This window comes from Sesamum indicum, linkage group LG1, assembly GCF_026168435.1.
Source record: "Sesamum indicum cultivar Baizhima isolate 11 linkage group LG1, ASM2616843v1, whole genome shotgun sequence".
NCBI classification, from domain to species: domain Eukaryota; kingdom Viridiplantae; phylum Streptophyta; class Magnoliopsida; order Lamiales; family Pedaliaceae; genus Sesamum; species Sesamum indicum.
This window is the reverse complement of record NC_142657.1, coordinates 23499533-23513952: the sequence shown is the minus strand read 5'-3', so window position 1 is coordinate 23513952 and position 14420 is coordinate 23499533. Positions and strand designations below refer to the sequence as shown.

The 14420-nt window shown below is 40.2% G+C and overlaps 4 protein-coding genes and 1 non-coding gene across 9 annotated transcripts; 4 read left to right on the top strand and 1 right to left on the bottom strand.

The window, feature by feature from the left end:
• The first annotated feature begins 214 nt into the window (after window positions 1–214).
• Window positions 215–288, top strand: TRNAV-AAC (transfer RNA valine (anticodon AAC)). Its single transcript has one exon. It is a non-coding gene; the product is annotated as a tRNA-Val (tRNA).
• On the top strand, window positions 229–5465 carry FKGP (L-fucokinase/GDP-L-fucose pyrophosphorylase). The gene is made up of 8 exons (XM_011095711.3): window positions 229–363; window positions 446–821; window positions 1551–1830; window positions 2004–2368; window positions 2518–2644; window positions 2785–3798; window positions 4072–4805; window positions 4924–5465. Exons 2-8 carry the CDS (start codon window positions 486–488, stop codon window positions 5320–5322), a joined length of 3255 nt encoding a protein of 1084 aa, XP_011094013.2. The 5' UTR covers window positions 229–363; window positions 446–485; the 3' UTR covers window positions 5323–5465.
• Window positions 5466–6247: 782 nt separating this feature from the next.
• LOC105173804 (uncharacterized) lies at window positions 6248–9603 on the top strand. 5 transcript variants are annotated; one of them, XM_011095694.3, is made up of 3 exons: window positions 6248–6538; window positions 7272–8261; window positions 8866–9603. In XM_011095694.3, the coding sequence occupies exons 2-3, from the start codon at window positions 7372–7374 to the stop codon at window positions 9338–9340; spliced, it is 1365 nt and encodes a 454-aa protein (XP_011093996.2). In that variant the 5' UTR covers window positions 6248–6538; window positions 7272–7371; the 3' UTR covers window positions 9341–9603. The 5 variants fall into 5 exon arrangements, with proteins under 5 accessions (XP_011093996.2, XP_011094003.2, XP_088734199.1 ...); XM_011095701.3 differs by lacking the exon at window positions 6248–6538 and adding an exon at window positions 6551–6716; XM_088878073.1 differs by lacking the exon at window positions 6248–6538 and adding an exon at window positions 6737–6996.
• A 297-nt stretch (window positions 9604–9900) lies between these two features.
• LOC105173790 (uncharacterized) lies at window positions 9901–12201 on the top strand. Its single transcript, XM_011095677.3, has 3 exons — window positions 9901–10094; window positions 10747–10829; window positions 11902–12201. Exons 1-3 carry the CDS (start codon window positions 10016–10018, stop codon window positions 11932–11934), a joined length of 195 nt encoding a protein of 64 aa, XP_011093979.1. The 5' UTR covers window positions 9901–10015; the 3' UTR covers window positions 11935–12201.
• A 465-nt stretch (window positions 12202–12666) lies between these two features.
• Window positions 12667–13545, bottom strand: LOC105173782 (uncharacterized protein At4g00950). Its single transcript, XM_011095663.3, has 2 exons — window positions 12904–13545; window positions 12667–12792 (listed from the first exon to the last, which is right to left on the bottom strand). The coding sequence occupies exons 1-2, from the start codon at window positions 13543–13545 to the stop codon at window positions 12667–12669; spliced, it is 768 nt and encodes a 255-aa protein (XP_011093965.2).
• Between the last annotated feature and the right edge of the window lie 875 nt (window positions 13546–14420).

Here is a 14420-nt window from a genome sequence, read left to right as displayed (position 1 = left end):
TTTAGGTCGAAATGTCAGATTTTCCGACCGAATTATTGACTGGTTTAAAATCTGGTCGGGAGAAAATATTATAATTTGTTCTTTTCATTTTTAAATTGTAGTTGTAATTTTACGGCAAATTAAAATAACAGTATCTTTAGATAAGAATTATGGGCGGAAGTTTCCAGCTTGGCAACAGTGATGTATATTATTTTCCCGACAATAGTAAGGCGTGGGTGTCGTGGTGTAGTTGGTTATCACGTCAGTCTAACACACTGAAGGTCTCCGGTTCGAGTCCGGGCGTCGCCATTGTCTTTTTCGTATTTCTCCAGCAGGAACCTTATCAAACGACGTCGTTCGCCATCATCTTCAGAGAATTCTCGTGTAACCGTGAAAACTAACTGTATATGTACATAACTCTTAACTAATTTTCCCGTAGAAATTCATTCAAATTTCTCTGTTACAGCATATACAGTCGGCAGTTCGAACACGGTGGCGGAAGTCAAATGGAAAGCCGATCACGGCGGAGCTCAGTGCGATCCAAGGCCGACCTATCAACGTCACTGCGGCGCGCTTGGTACCATTTAAGGCTGTCGGTTCGGGATCCGACTCGGGTACGAACTTGGGACGCCATCTTATTGACGGCGGCTAGCCCTGAGCAAGCGGAGCTCTACAACTGGCAGCTCAATCGCGCCAAGCGCATGGGCCACATTGCCTCCTCCACTATTACTCTGGCTGTTCCTGACCCTAACGGTCAGCGCATCGGCTCTGGAGCTGCCACTCTCAATGCCATTTCCGCTCTCGCCAAGCACCTCCACCAGCTCTCGCTGGTCGATTCACCGGTATGTATTAGAATGATGAACTATTGTGATTTCTTTTGAGAACTGTTACTGCGTACTTGCTGACGGTTGAAGTTGTCTATGTTGTGACTAGAGCACTGCTGTATTTCCTGCTAGTTGAGTTGGGAGAATGCTGAAAGCTTAATTAAACATTCCAAATTAGGAGATCTGGTGAAATTTTTCTTTGCATTGAGAATTTGTTCAGACCGAAGGATTTAGGATTCAAGATTTCAAATATTTCACTGAACTTTTCAGCAATTATTTGAATCATTAATTGTAATTTTTCCTAATGATGACGTCATTATCTTCAAATCCTTCCTCTAAACATTGTAACTTACACATGGAATAAACTACGTTATCAAGTGAGCTAAGATAAGGTTCATCTATATTTTTTATAAAGTGAGACAACTAATATTAATAACGATACTAAACATCTTTGTTTTAAGTCACTTTTCATGGTTTGGAAATTGTGTGAAGCTCCGGGCCGGTGAGGGGGTGGATCAATGAGAACTAAAACTGAAACTACATCATGATAGACATCATTTCAAATCCTAGAATGATCCATCAAGACTTCAACCTAAAACCTCATATTCATATGGCTCAGCCTTAGTCGTTCTCCATCTTGAGCAAGGCCTTATTTGTTCGTGCTGCTCAATTCAATTCCTTAGTTAGCAATAAGTTCGTGAATGTCTGGATTGCTGGCTGTTATGAAGTATCATCTTTGATAAGCAGGTGGCAGGTTCAAGGAACTGCAATTCTGTTTCTTCATTCTCTGAAAGCCCAAATAATGATATTCCACTCCTAGCACTTGTTGAATTAATCAGAAAAAAGCATATTTTACTGCTTCATGCTGGAGGAGACTCCAAGAGGGTCCCATGGGCTAACCCAATGGGAAAAGTTTTTCTTCCACTTCCATATATGGCAGCAGATGACCCTGATGGTCCAGTTCCCTTGCTCTTTGATCATATACTTGCAATTGCTTCTTGTGCAAGACAAGCTTTTCAGGATGAAGGTTATTTGTTCTGTCCTGTTAGCTGTAGTAAATGTTGTCAGGAATCAAGATTGTCTTCATTGTATGTGATGCCATCACCTGTTGGTTACATTTGCATCACGCTTTAGCCTAGGGTTGTTCTGCATTCTGCTCATTAGCAAGATCCGTTACTAAATGTAATTCTTAATTGACAGGTGGGATGTTCATCATGACTGGGGATGTTCTTCCCTGTTTTGATGCCTTCAGCATGGTACTTCCAGAGGATACGGCCTCTATTGTAACTGTTCCTATAACCCTTGATATTGCTTCCAACCATGGTGTCATCGTGGCATCTATGTTTGGGTCATGGAATGATAATAGTTCAGTCTTTTTAGTCGAGAATTTGCTTCAAAAACCTAGCGTAGAGGATCTCATTGACCACAAAGCAATTCTAGATGATGGCAGAACATTACTTGACACAGGAATTATAGCAGTCAAAGGTAAAGCATGGGTGGATCTTGTCATGCTTGCATGTTCCAGTCAACGAATGATATCAGGACTTCTGAAAAGCAAAAAAGAGGCATGTCATATCTGTCTTGGTTGTCTACTTTTTATTTATTATATCCAATTTCTGCTTGCCCACAACATGAATTCTTAAAATTTTCCTGTCTTGATATGTCGGTGACTCTAGCCTCTCTGAACCTTGTCCATATTCTCTACCTTGTGCAGATGAGTTTGTATGAAGATCTGGTAGCAGCATGGGTGCCTGCTAAGCATGAATGGTTGAAGCCACGCCTTTTGGGTGAGGAACTTGTTGCAGCATTGGGAAAACAGAAGATGTGTACCTATTGTGCATGTATGTTGAGTTACTTTGAGGTTATCATAATGTTTACATTCCTAAGATTATGCCTCATTTCCACTTTTAGTTTTTCCATATAATCGCCAGCTTAATATTCAGAATGGGCATCACTTATTTCTTCTAGTCTGATTTTGCAGATGATCTCTTATTTTTGCACTTTGGAACCTCAAGCGAAGTTCTGGATCACCTTAATGGTACTGGTTCAGGACTTGTTGGTAGGAGGCACCTGTGTTCAATTCCAGCAACCACAGTGTCTGACATTGCTGCCTCAGCTATGATTGTTTCTAGCAAAATAGCTCCTGGTGTTTCTATTGGTGAGGAATCACTTGTATATGATTCCTGCATTTCAACTGGTGTCCAGATTGGTTCTCAGTCAATAGTTGTTGGTGTAAATGTGCCTGAAGTCCATGATACCGTGGCTAGAAATTCATTCAGGTTCATGCTTCCCGATCGCCATTGTCTTTGGGAGGTTCCCTTGGTAGGATGCAAAGAGAGAGTTATAGTATACTGTGGTCTCCATGACAATCCAAAAAATTCAGTTTCAAAGGATGGGACCTTCTGTGGGAAACCGTGGAAGAAGGTTCTAGGTGATTTAGGAATTCATGATGCTGATCTGTGGGGCCATAAAGAAAGCAAAGATAAGTGTTTGTGGAATGCTAAAATATTTCCTGTTCTTTCCTACTCTGAGATGTTGCAATTGGCAACATGGCTTATGGGATTGTGTAACCTAGGAGATGAATACCTCCTAAGTTTATGGAAAAGGTCGGGCCGCATCAGTCTGGAGGAGTTGCACAGATCGATTGACTTCTCGAATATGTGGTTGGGCTCCATTAATCACCAAGCAGATCTTGCAGCAGGGATTGTTGCGGCTTGTCTTAATTTTGGCTTGCTTGGTCGCAATCTATCTCAGTTGTGCCAAGAAATTTTGCAGAACGAAGCCACTGGAGTTGAAATATGTAAAGAATTTTTGTCCCTGTGCCCTAACCTTCAAGCTCAAAATCCGCAGATTCTTCCAAAAAGCAGGGCACACCAGGTTCACCTTGATCTTCTGCGAGCATGCTGCGAGGAACAGATGGCTTCTGAAATGGAGCACAAAGTTTGGGCTGCTGTTGCCAATGAAACTGCTTTGGCAGTGAGATATGGCTTTAAAGGTAATGGCACCATATCCTACATTAGTGATGTAAATATTGATTTCTTTGTAGAGGCAGCAATCTGAAATCTTGAATGTTCTATAGAAGGTCTTACGGTCCCCGGCAGTTTCCTGATTGCTTCTGTTTTAAATTTATTTTTTAAAATATGTTTGCTTTTCTTGGTTTTTGGATCTGTTTATAGTTCATTGTGTATCTTATTCTCTATATAAACAGTAAACACCTTTTCTCTTTTTTTCTATTACATTATTAATATTAATCCTTTTTTGTTGTCAGAAAATCTATTTGAATCCTCCAGTCAGTCCTCTGCAATGGGACATGCAGCAAGCACATCTGATGATACTTTTGAGCGATCTTTTCACCTCAGGAAGGTGAAGGTTGAGTTACCTGTTAGAGTAGATTTTGTTGGTGGTTGGAGTGATACTCCTCCATGGAGCTTGGAACGATCTGGGTGTGTACTGAACATGGCAATAAAATTGGGAGGCTCTCTTCCTGTTGGCACAATAATAGAAACAACAAAAAGGACCGGGCTATTGATTAATGATGATGCAGGAAATGAATTACATATTAACAATATTTCCTCAATTGCACCTCCATTTGACAGCAGTGATCAATTTCGGTTAGTCAAATCCGCATTGTTCGTAACTAATGTTATAAATCAGAAGATTTTTCAATCTACAGGCTTGCATATAAAGACATGGGCCGACGTCCCTCGTGGTAGCGGCCTGGGGACTTCCAGCATCTTATCAGCGGCTGTTGTAAAAGCTCTTCTTCAAATAACCGATGGAGATGATAGTAATGAAAATGTAACCAGACTTGTATTAGTCTTGGAACAGATCATGGGCACTGGAGGTGGCTGGCAAGATCAGGTTGGCGGTCTCTATCCTGGCATTAAGTTTACTTCAAGTTTTCCTGGAATCCCTTTGCGGCTTCAAGTCAATCCCCTGCTTGCTTCGCCTCAACTGATTAATGAATTGCAACAACGGCTTCTTGTTGTATTTACTGGCCAGGTAGGAGAAGATCATTACTTTTTTTCGTCTTGGCCACTTTCTGTGGGACCCAGACAGATTGACGGAAAAATGTGCACCATACGTAGAATATTATATGCAATACTGATGTTATTTGCAGGTCCGACTTGCTCACCAAGTCCTACAGAAAGTGGTGATTCGTTATCTCCAACGAGATAACCTACTCATTTCCAGCATTAGACGGCTTGTGGAACTAGCAAAGATTGGGAGGGAAGCTCTAATGAATTGTGAGATTGATGAGGTAGGGGATGTAATGCAGGAGGCATGGAGGCTGCATCAGGAGCTTGATCCATATTGCAGCAATGAATTTGTGGACAAGCTTTTTGCATTTTCTGATCCATATTGCCTTGGGTACAAGCTTGTCGGGGCTGGCGGCGGGGGATTTGCGTTAATGCTGGCTAAAACTGCTGAATCTGCAAAGAAGCTGAGACATTTAATTGCTGAAAATCCTGAGTTGGATGTTGAAGTTTACGATTGGGAAATATATTTACAGAAATAGTGGTCTTTAGTTGGTGCTTATTGTGTGTACAAACAAGAATTGCACTATGTTTTGATGTTGTTTCTTGGTTTTCCAATATTTCCTTTCAGAATTTGAGTTTTAGTCCAAAGTAGGGTAATTGCATGAAAGAGTTTTTTGGTGAATTTAGAGGGGTTATGAGTTATTCAATTCAAAGTTAATTGAAATGGAGACTTAATAGTTATTGGCAACCCCCACGTCGAGAAATCTAATCTGAATCATGACATGACACTTGTTTTCAGCAATTGCCTCCAATCAACACGTGTCTTTCTCAATGGGCAGGCGCAGCAGAATCCTTTATTCTATGGGCAGTGGCACATTACACTGATAGTGGGTGAGTTGGTACAAATTTTTAATTTGAGTTGATAATTTCAAACATACATCAACTCCACATCAGATCAATTGATACTAGTATATTATAAGTTTGGTAGTTCGGTGAAAAAATATGCCTTCATCAACACATTTTTACCTTAGGAAATTCCGTGCTCTCTCTCTCTCTATATATATATATACTAAACCTTTTGATTAAGTCCAGACTATTATTATAATGTTGAAATGAATTGGACCACATTGTCTTGAGTATTATTTATTTATTTATTTCTACTTTCAGAATAATAATAATAATAATAATAATTGGTCACTTTCATTCAAGAGGATTTTTCCCCCATTATCAGAAAAAAAAAATTATCACAATGAAGAATTCCACCAATGATACGAGAGCACTGCTAATATAAATAGAAAGATGTTCCTGTATGATGGAAAAAAAATAAAAAGAAATGATCACCATTACCTGTAGGAAAAGAAGATGGACTTTATTTTATTTATATTTTATTATCAAAGGTTTATTTAAATAAGATGGTGTTTTATGGGTAGGAAGATGAGAATTTTGGGTGTAATTGTGTTGGCCTTTTGCGGGCACCAAAGAGCGAGTGAGATAAAAACACTTCTTCTTGACACGACAGGATTGCACTTGCACGTGAAACCGCCAAGGTAACAACAAAACCGACAGCAGCAGCACTGATTTGAATACTGCAACTCAACACCAAGACCCTCTCTCTCTCTCCCCGCCAAGAGATGAGCAAAATCCGCGTCTTGTAGAGCACAACACTCTTTTAAGATTTCACACATCCGGACCCCAATCAATTTGCCCCTCTCTCTCTCTCTCTCTATCCACCTTTCTTCTTGGGTGCTGTTTCAGGTCTCTCTCCCTCCTTCGCTTGTCAGTTCAGTTCTGACTCATATATGTCCTTATGCCAATGTTTCTGTTTGATGTTTGATTCTTTTCATAAAGTTAATTGAATGGTTATTTTTCTCATCGCAAAGACTTTTGCGTTGATCTTTATTTAGTCTAAGGGTTGCGTGGGAGCATCTTCAGAGTAACTCCCTCTCTCTTTTCTTTTTCTTTTCCATTTTGTCTTCTTTTTCATAGACTTACGTGTACGTTTGAAGTTCCGTCTCTATGTTTGTCAGCTCAATTTGGTATTTCTTTATTTGTTTTTGTGAGTTGCGTTGAGGGTGAGGGGTATATGTAGTGGTAATGTATCTACCTTTGGTACTTATTGTAAGGCTTGTCAAAATTAACTTTGATTTCTGATGGTTAGGACTCTGGACTCTGTATATATGAAGTGAAGAAATTTTCTATTCTGGTTGTGTAAGGTGGGATTTGATGGATGTTATGATATGTTATTCTTCACAGCAACAGATCCTGCAGAATTTCTTGTTTGTTTGTTTTGATGATTTCGACCTGTGAGTCTCCGTCGTTTATTTTTCATCATTCGTGTAGTGAACTACCTATTGATATGTATTACAACTTCCTTGTCTCTTTAGTTCTTTCTTGTTCTGAGGTTGATGTTACACCCGAATTATCGCCTTCATTTTGTTGTGAAGTTGTGGATACCATATGTTAAGTCATGTTTCTTCATGTTCTACAGGATTGGATTTTCAGTTGCCAATTTAACATTTTACCATCTACTCCACTAGTACTGGGAGATTGTTCTTTTGGATATTGAAATTTGATGAAGAAAAGGATGAATGATGGCACTGGCCGAAGCTAGGGCTGCTTGGCAGAGGACAGCTAACAGATGCTTCGTCCAAGAAGATGCAAAAAGAGCTCCCAAATTAGCTTGTTGCTCGTCAGTGACCCCTTCTGTTAAACAGGCTGAAACAGGAACTAATACTGCAGCTGCTGGCCAAGATACCCCTAGCACAGGATCTCTGCCTCTTAATCTGCCTTCATATTCTAATTTATCCCCCAACTCAAAATGGTGGCTGCAGCTCCAGCCAAGTTATGTCTATCAGAAGGGTTTGATGGATGAACAGTTTAATTCCTTGGAAGCTAATATGGGAACCTGCCAAATGCAAGAATCCTTAGGAGCCCTTGCTAGGAAAGAAGATGATCCTGGCCTTTCCAATCAGACGACTTCGAACACATTTTCCTCTGATAGTCAGTATAGAAGCTTCACAACTGGTGATAAGAAAGTTTTTGGGGTCAAAGAAGATGTTGGAGAACTAAAACTCGGAGGTCTTGTTGGTGATGAGGTTTTGAAAAATGCCAACGAGCTTTACCTTGATTCAGAGTCGTCTTGGATAGGGGGTGAGAGAAATACTCCTTGGTGGCGAACTGCAGATACAGGTGAATTGGCTTTTTTGGTTTCAAGGAGTTTGCTTGACCATATAGAGAATTGTGACCTCCCCAGTCCTCAGAATGCCTGCGTCAAGAAGGATATGGATGTTAATACATGCTCTTTTGGCCATGATAGAATTCCCAGCTCATTGCTAGACCCAAACCTTAAATCTGGGAGTCCCCACCATTTTAGCACTCATCTCCATCCACCAGGCAGCCTGACTGCTGAAAGTGCTTGCAAGAACCTTAGCATGCTAGATCAAGCTCAATTAGCGTACAGTACAAACAAGCCATTAAGGTAATTTTTTTGCTTCTGTTTCTTATTGTTTCCCAACTTCCCACGTCGCATAAATTTATATATACATACTTCGTCAGCATGGCTTAACGTCATAATTAAAGGTCTCTGTAGTCTAGATAGGTTTGTCTTTGATAATTTGTTTTGGTAAGTTTTTTTTTCCTTCAATATAATGGTGATAAAAAGCTGGTGTGCAGACATACCTTTTGCCTAGAAGTTTCGCATGTATTCAGGTTAGCATTTCTAAGTTTGCGTAAGTTTGAAGTCAATTAAAGATGTGACATTTAGATCGGAATGAGAATCGAACTTTATAGGATTTAAGGGTATCACAATACTGGTGTTTGGATATTTCATTTCCTCGGGAGATTAATTGTCTGAGATAAGTCATAAGATCTGATTCCTGCTCCATCAATGTTCTCTGCATGATGAGGAAACAGTTATTGTAGCCCTCCCATAGCGAAATCCTACATTCATGAATTGGTGGAAGGAACAAGTTTATCATTCTTCTTCATCCTAATTCATAGGACATTGTCTGCTTATATTTCCTTCTATATCTGTTTTTCTACATATTTCCATTTTAAGCCTATTTTTGCAACCTTTATAACAGGGATATGCCAACCCATGAAAAGATGCATATGTTGGAGAATGATGCAACAAAGGCTCAACTAATGGAAGCACTATGTCATTCTCAGACACGTGCAAGGGAAGCCGAGAGAGCAGCAACACAAGCTTGTGCAGAGAAAGAGCATGTTGTCAAACTTGTATTTAAACAGGCATATCAGCTTTTCGCCTATAGACAGTGGCTCCAACTTCTGCAACTGGAGAACATGTATCTCCATTTCAAGAACAACAAAACGCAGTCAGTATCCATTGTCTTCCCGATAATGTTCCCTTGGACACCTCGAAGAAGTAGGAAAATGCTGAAGAATTGGCAAAAGTCTCCCAGTAGAAAAGGGGCCAAACGATCTTACCATCAGCATGATGTTAACAAATATGCAGTTGCTTTTGCAATAGGGTTGGGACTAGTTGGCGCGGGATTCTTACTGGGATGGACGGTCGCGTGGATGCTACCGACTTGGTGAAGTGTGGAAGGTGGTAGACGTACTCTAATCTTGAGCATGTTCTGGATTTTATGTTTATATAGGGGTCAAATATTGGAGCTGTATCTTGCCGCCACATTCTTGTACATGACAAGTAATGTATGTTTAAATTTGAGATTTTCTTGGCTTCTCAGTTTTTCCTCCTCATCGGCATGCTTTCATTTAAAGTTTGTAAAATGACTTGATGAGGATTGTGTATATAAATTGAGTTGAGCTATGGGATGTAGTTGTTTGGGTCTGGTTAACCATTGGGTCCATACCTTCACCCTTTTCATACAGTTGAGCTATGGGATGGCCTTGTTTATGGTAGTTGCAATGTTTTATTCAATTAAATTATTGTTGTTACGTTTTGGCATGTATGAGGGAGCACAAACATCGAACTCGGTAGTCGTACGACCCCCAAGGTAAACAAAGCGGGACTCACGCTCCGTCTCCCTCTGTGGACAACAGAGCCAAGCCCATCATTAAACACATCATCCTAGGCCCAGATCATTTAGTTGGCATACCCGACCCAACTCCTCCTCTACTAAGCCTCAAACCCACCTTCACAGTATTTTCACATCTGAGAGCTCCAATTCCATAGCAACAACAAGAGACACCGAGAGAAGCAATACCCAAATTTTAACATTAAAAGGACAGCAGAGCAACTGGAAAAAGATGCCGGTGATGGAAAAGCTGAAAATGTTTGTAGTACAAGAGCCTGTCGTCGCTGCTTCTTGCCTCATCGCTGGCGTTGGTCTGTGTTTCTGTTCTCTCTCTTCTATTCCAATGCGTGTGCAGATTTTGATACGAGTACATGTACTTCTGCTTCATTTATTCAATGCATTGTCGCGGATGGATTGCTTAATTTTGGTTGAATGCATCCGCGCTCTCAAAATAGATTTAGCGCGAATTTGGAATTGGGTATTGTAAAAATTGGTTAATTGGGGATGTATCTAATTGATTCGGACCTTTATTCTTGAGCCCGTAATTCCGATTTGCGGTGAATAAATTTGGCCAAATTAAAGAGCCTATGCTGGGAGTGCATACTGATTAATTTCAGTTATAGCTGAGAGTACATAGTGAGGATGGATCATGGGTTCTTTCTGTCCTACAATTGAGAACAAATCTAGAATCGAGCTAGAACTTCTGTCGCTGCTTTAAAATTGCTTGGTATTAACGGTCGCGTCCTTGTACTGCAATCCCTAGAGTGGCTTCCTTGTCCCAGTATTTATAGCCTTTTATTGGTTGTACATAATAAAGTAAGGATTTTGCAATCGATCCTTGAGGGCAATCTGGTTGTGTAGGGGCTTTGTAAGTTGATGAACTTCCATTCAATGGATGCTTTAATTATGTCAAGATAAACACTATATCCATTCTCAAGATATGTGAAATGGCTATATTTGCAGGACTCTTCCTTCCAGCAGTTGTAAGGCCTATGCTGGACTCCTTTGAAGCGTCCAAGCAAGTACCTCAACCTGCTTTGAATGATGTAAGTGAAAACACGGGTTTTGGCCCCATAAATTTTAAAGCAACGTTCTCATTTTCCACACCCCGTGTACTTCCTGTTTGGTTGGATATCTTTTAACTGATCTGGTCTGGTGATTCTATATGAAAGCTGTTTGTGTTCTGTTAAGATGATTATGTTCATCTGTGATGCTAGTATCTTGTGCTTGATGTAAGTTGTAACCATGTTCTTTGTTCTGTTGATCCTTTTTTTTTTCTTTCCCTTCTACATGGTTGACCTCGCATCCTGAAGGAAAGAAGTTATTGAGTTGACCATCTTACTGAAATTGCGTTTTATCTTTGTCCTTTTTGTAGTTATACACTCCACAAATATTATACCGAAAGAGCACAACCATTATACCTCTGGCATCCTAGTTTGGTTTTGTTTCATGTATCACTTGATTTACGTGTTATCATGCTTTTGGTTAGTGATGAATAGCATGATAAATCAATGGTTGACCATATATTTTGTGTCGAATTGATATGATATCTGTTCTCTTCCTCCTTTCTTTGACCCTACCCCCTTCATCACCCTTAATTGCATGCTACCACCAATATGGATCCAGAATTGCTACCTACATTGCTGCTGGCATTTCCTTTTAGCACCTGAAACTCATCTTTCTTCGTTGATTGAGGAATGCGCGTAGGGGGCAGGGAATATATGGTCGCAGATGCAGTCCAGGAAAAATATAAACGACATATGAACAAGCTTGATAGGAATCCTAAATGGAGAAGCATAATCATAACTTCAATCATTCTGAAACGGCACATCATGTGTAATCGTAATCGTGCGTCTAACCTCTCCACCTTACTTCTATTTAGCTTCTCTCCTGATTCATACCTATTACTCCTGTTTGGTGGACTTCTCAGATAACATTGAAAAGGACATGACAATGTTAAGGAAACTAAATACTAGCATTTAAATTTCAGCTGCTGGCTTTTTAAATAGAAATGATGACAATAGTCTCTTCAAGTCACGACTCATGACATGCTTCAAGAATTCATAAAAGGGAGCATGTTACAGTACAGAGTCAGATTGAAGTCGTCTATTTTTGCAGGTTGTTGCTGGTATAAGTGGTAAAAAACAGTGATGCGAGGAGATAACGTAGATCTTTTTCTTTCCCATTTTTAGCATGCAGCTGAGACAAGGAATAAATTTTCTGAACTTCTTTTGGGGGCTGCTATAGTGCTGTGTATTTGACTACTCAAAAGCATGAGATAACAGTTGTGGCTACTCAAGAATTTACATCAACTTTTATGTGTAACCATTCGTCAGTCAATTCCTCATCCTTCTGACTTCATTTGTTGGCTTTATTGCCATTTACTGGCAGCTCTCAAGGTGTCTAATTATTGGACCACTGTGAGTTGGTTGATGAAATCTTTATCTTGTTCGTTTTTGTGACGAACTTGCCATTGCTCCGGCTGAACCTTCTATCCTGTTGTCTGACTAATGTGAAGATGTTATTGTTTTTTAAAGAAAAAATCCATCCAGAAAAATGTAACATGTTGTTCCTTATGAAATTTGGCAAAGATTATGGGGGTAGAAGCCTGGATCCAAGTATAAGCAGGGGTAGGGTTCCCACTTGAACCACCTCCACCCCTCATGCATTGCGCCTTTTGACTTTGGAAAGAAAATTTCTGTGACGAGAAGCAGAGGAGTAATTAAGATTCCAGGTGGGTCGATCATAATTTAGTGGACAGTAATTAACATTATAACCACACACACACACACGCGCACACATATATATGTGTGTGTGTGTATTAAATAAGGAATTGTAATTGCCTTCACATGGCGGGTGGGTTCTTGTTCAGTTTCGCAATGGTTAATCGTGAAAAGATACAATAAAGTTGGGGGAAGAGCGCTCCTCCTTCAGTGGTGCTGCTTGTTGATTTGGTTTCCTACTGCTCTTCCATTGAACAACTTGCTTCAAACCTTGGTATATAGTAGCCTGATACATACACATATAATCAATGAATATGCTTAGGTACGTTTGCTTGCGTGTTGTATATATTACAAGTGTAATAATTCCTTAAATAAAGAAATAGGTGTAGGAAGGTACCCAGATCATGTGAGAAGACTTATTATTAGCATGAGCCACACCCGAAAAGCTCTCATGTCTGCCCATCTTTCTCCCAACGCCACCCCTCCTCTCCTCACTGCTGCCGCACCTGTTGCTTGAGCCTGAGGTCGTTGAAAAAAACTCGGATATACCCCCCACGTCCACTACCTTTTTACCGCCAGATCTCAATTTCCAAAAGAAGCGGCCTCTAACTTTCTGGCCTCCACCCTTGTTGCTCCCACACGCAGCTGCACGACTGTCCAAAGACAGAGAATCCTGGCCCTCCCTAAAGAATCTGAAAGACGAAGATTTGGGCCTGCCGACGTTGTAAGGGCCATCAAGCAGGGTTGTCGGGGAGGGGGTTTTGTTAGGGGGAGCGTCGTTGTCCATGAACAGCAGCATCCTACAAGCTGGGGGAAGCTCCAAGCATTTGGAGGGTGGGTTAGTGATGATGGGGGTGCAGAGTCTGGGTTTTCCGGGTTCTTCCTCCCATTTGAATGGGACTGAGGCTGGGGTTTGTAGAGGTGGCGTTGAGATTCCTGATGGACGGTCACGGTGGGGTGAGTCGGTGGTGAGTAAGGCTGCTGTGTGTAAAAATTGAAGCTTGAGGGTAGAAAAACTTAGGTTTCTTGCTTCTACCATGGTTATGTGGATCTTTGTAGATGGAGATGATGATGGGATAGGATCACTACACTTTGAGGGATATGTGTTTAATGTGGATGATTTAATATGTTGATGGAGGAGAGTTGGTACTTTTAAAGTGGAAATGATGTAAATTGAAGAGGGTTTTCAGTTTTTATATAGAGCAGTAGCAGTCCAAGTTTAGATGATATGTGGAGGCGTAAAAGCTGAGAGAAGAGGCATTTAATTTAAAGATACAAAGAACGCATTAAACAATATTATTCAATTCTTCTATTTCTGAAATATGGTTCAAACTTTGAGATGGAAGAAATATCATTAAACAATATTCGATTCATTCACAAGTAATTTAGTCATCATTAATTATAGTACTAAACTGTACTTAGGGCATGAAAAGAAAAAGAGTAGAAATCAGCTTTTTAAATTTGAAATCAAAATAAAGATTGAAATCCCTCTTGTTCAATTTCAAATTAAAGAGCAGATGCAGATCATATATCCTGGATTCAAAAACAGAATCTTTCATGATTAACAACAGCTATACTACTACTCCACTATTCCACTAAACTTTTGTGTTTGTTTCCCTGCTCTCTCTGTCTGCATAATTATTGGGCCGGGTTAAATGGGATTCTTCCACACTGTTCGTGTACGTCTCAATAAAACTTTGGGCCATTCATCCAAACTATGAGATGTTGGTCCCTTTGGTTAAGATTACGATAATTGGCATGAGAGAGAGAAAAGCAGAATTAAGGTGAATTTAGAGACAATGAGAAGAAATTCATAGTAGAAAATAATCATAATAGTAAGAGATAAAAAAGGTGGGATTGGGTGTGGGTGTGGGTGGCGGGCACTTCTTTCCATTTTTGGGTGATTAAGAGTAA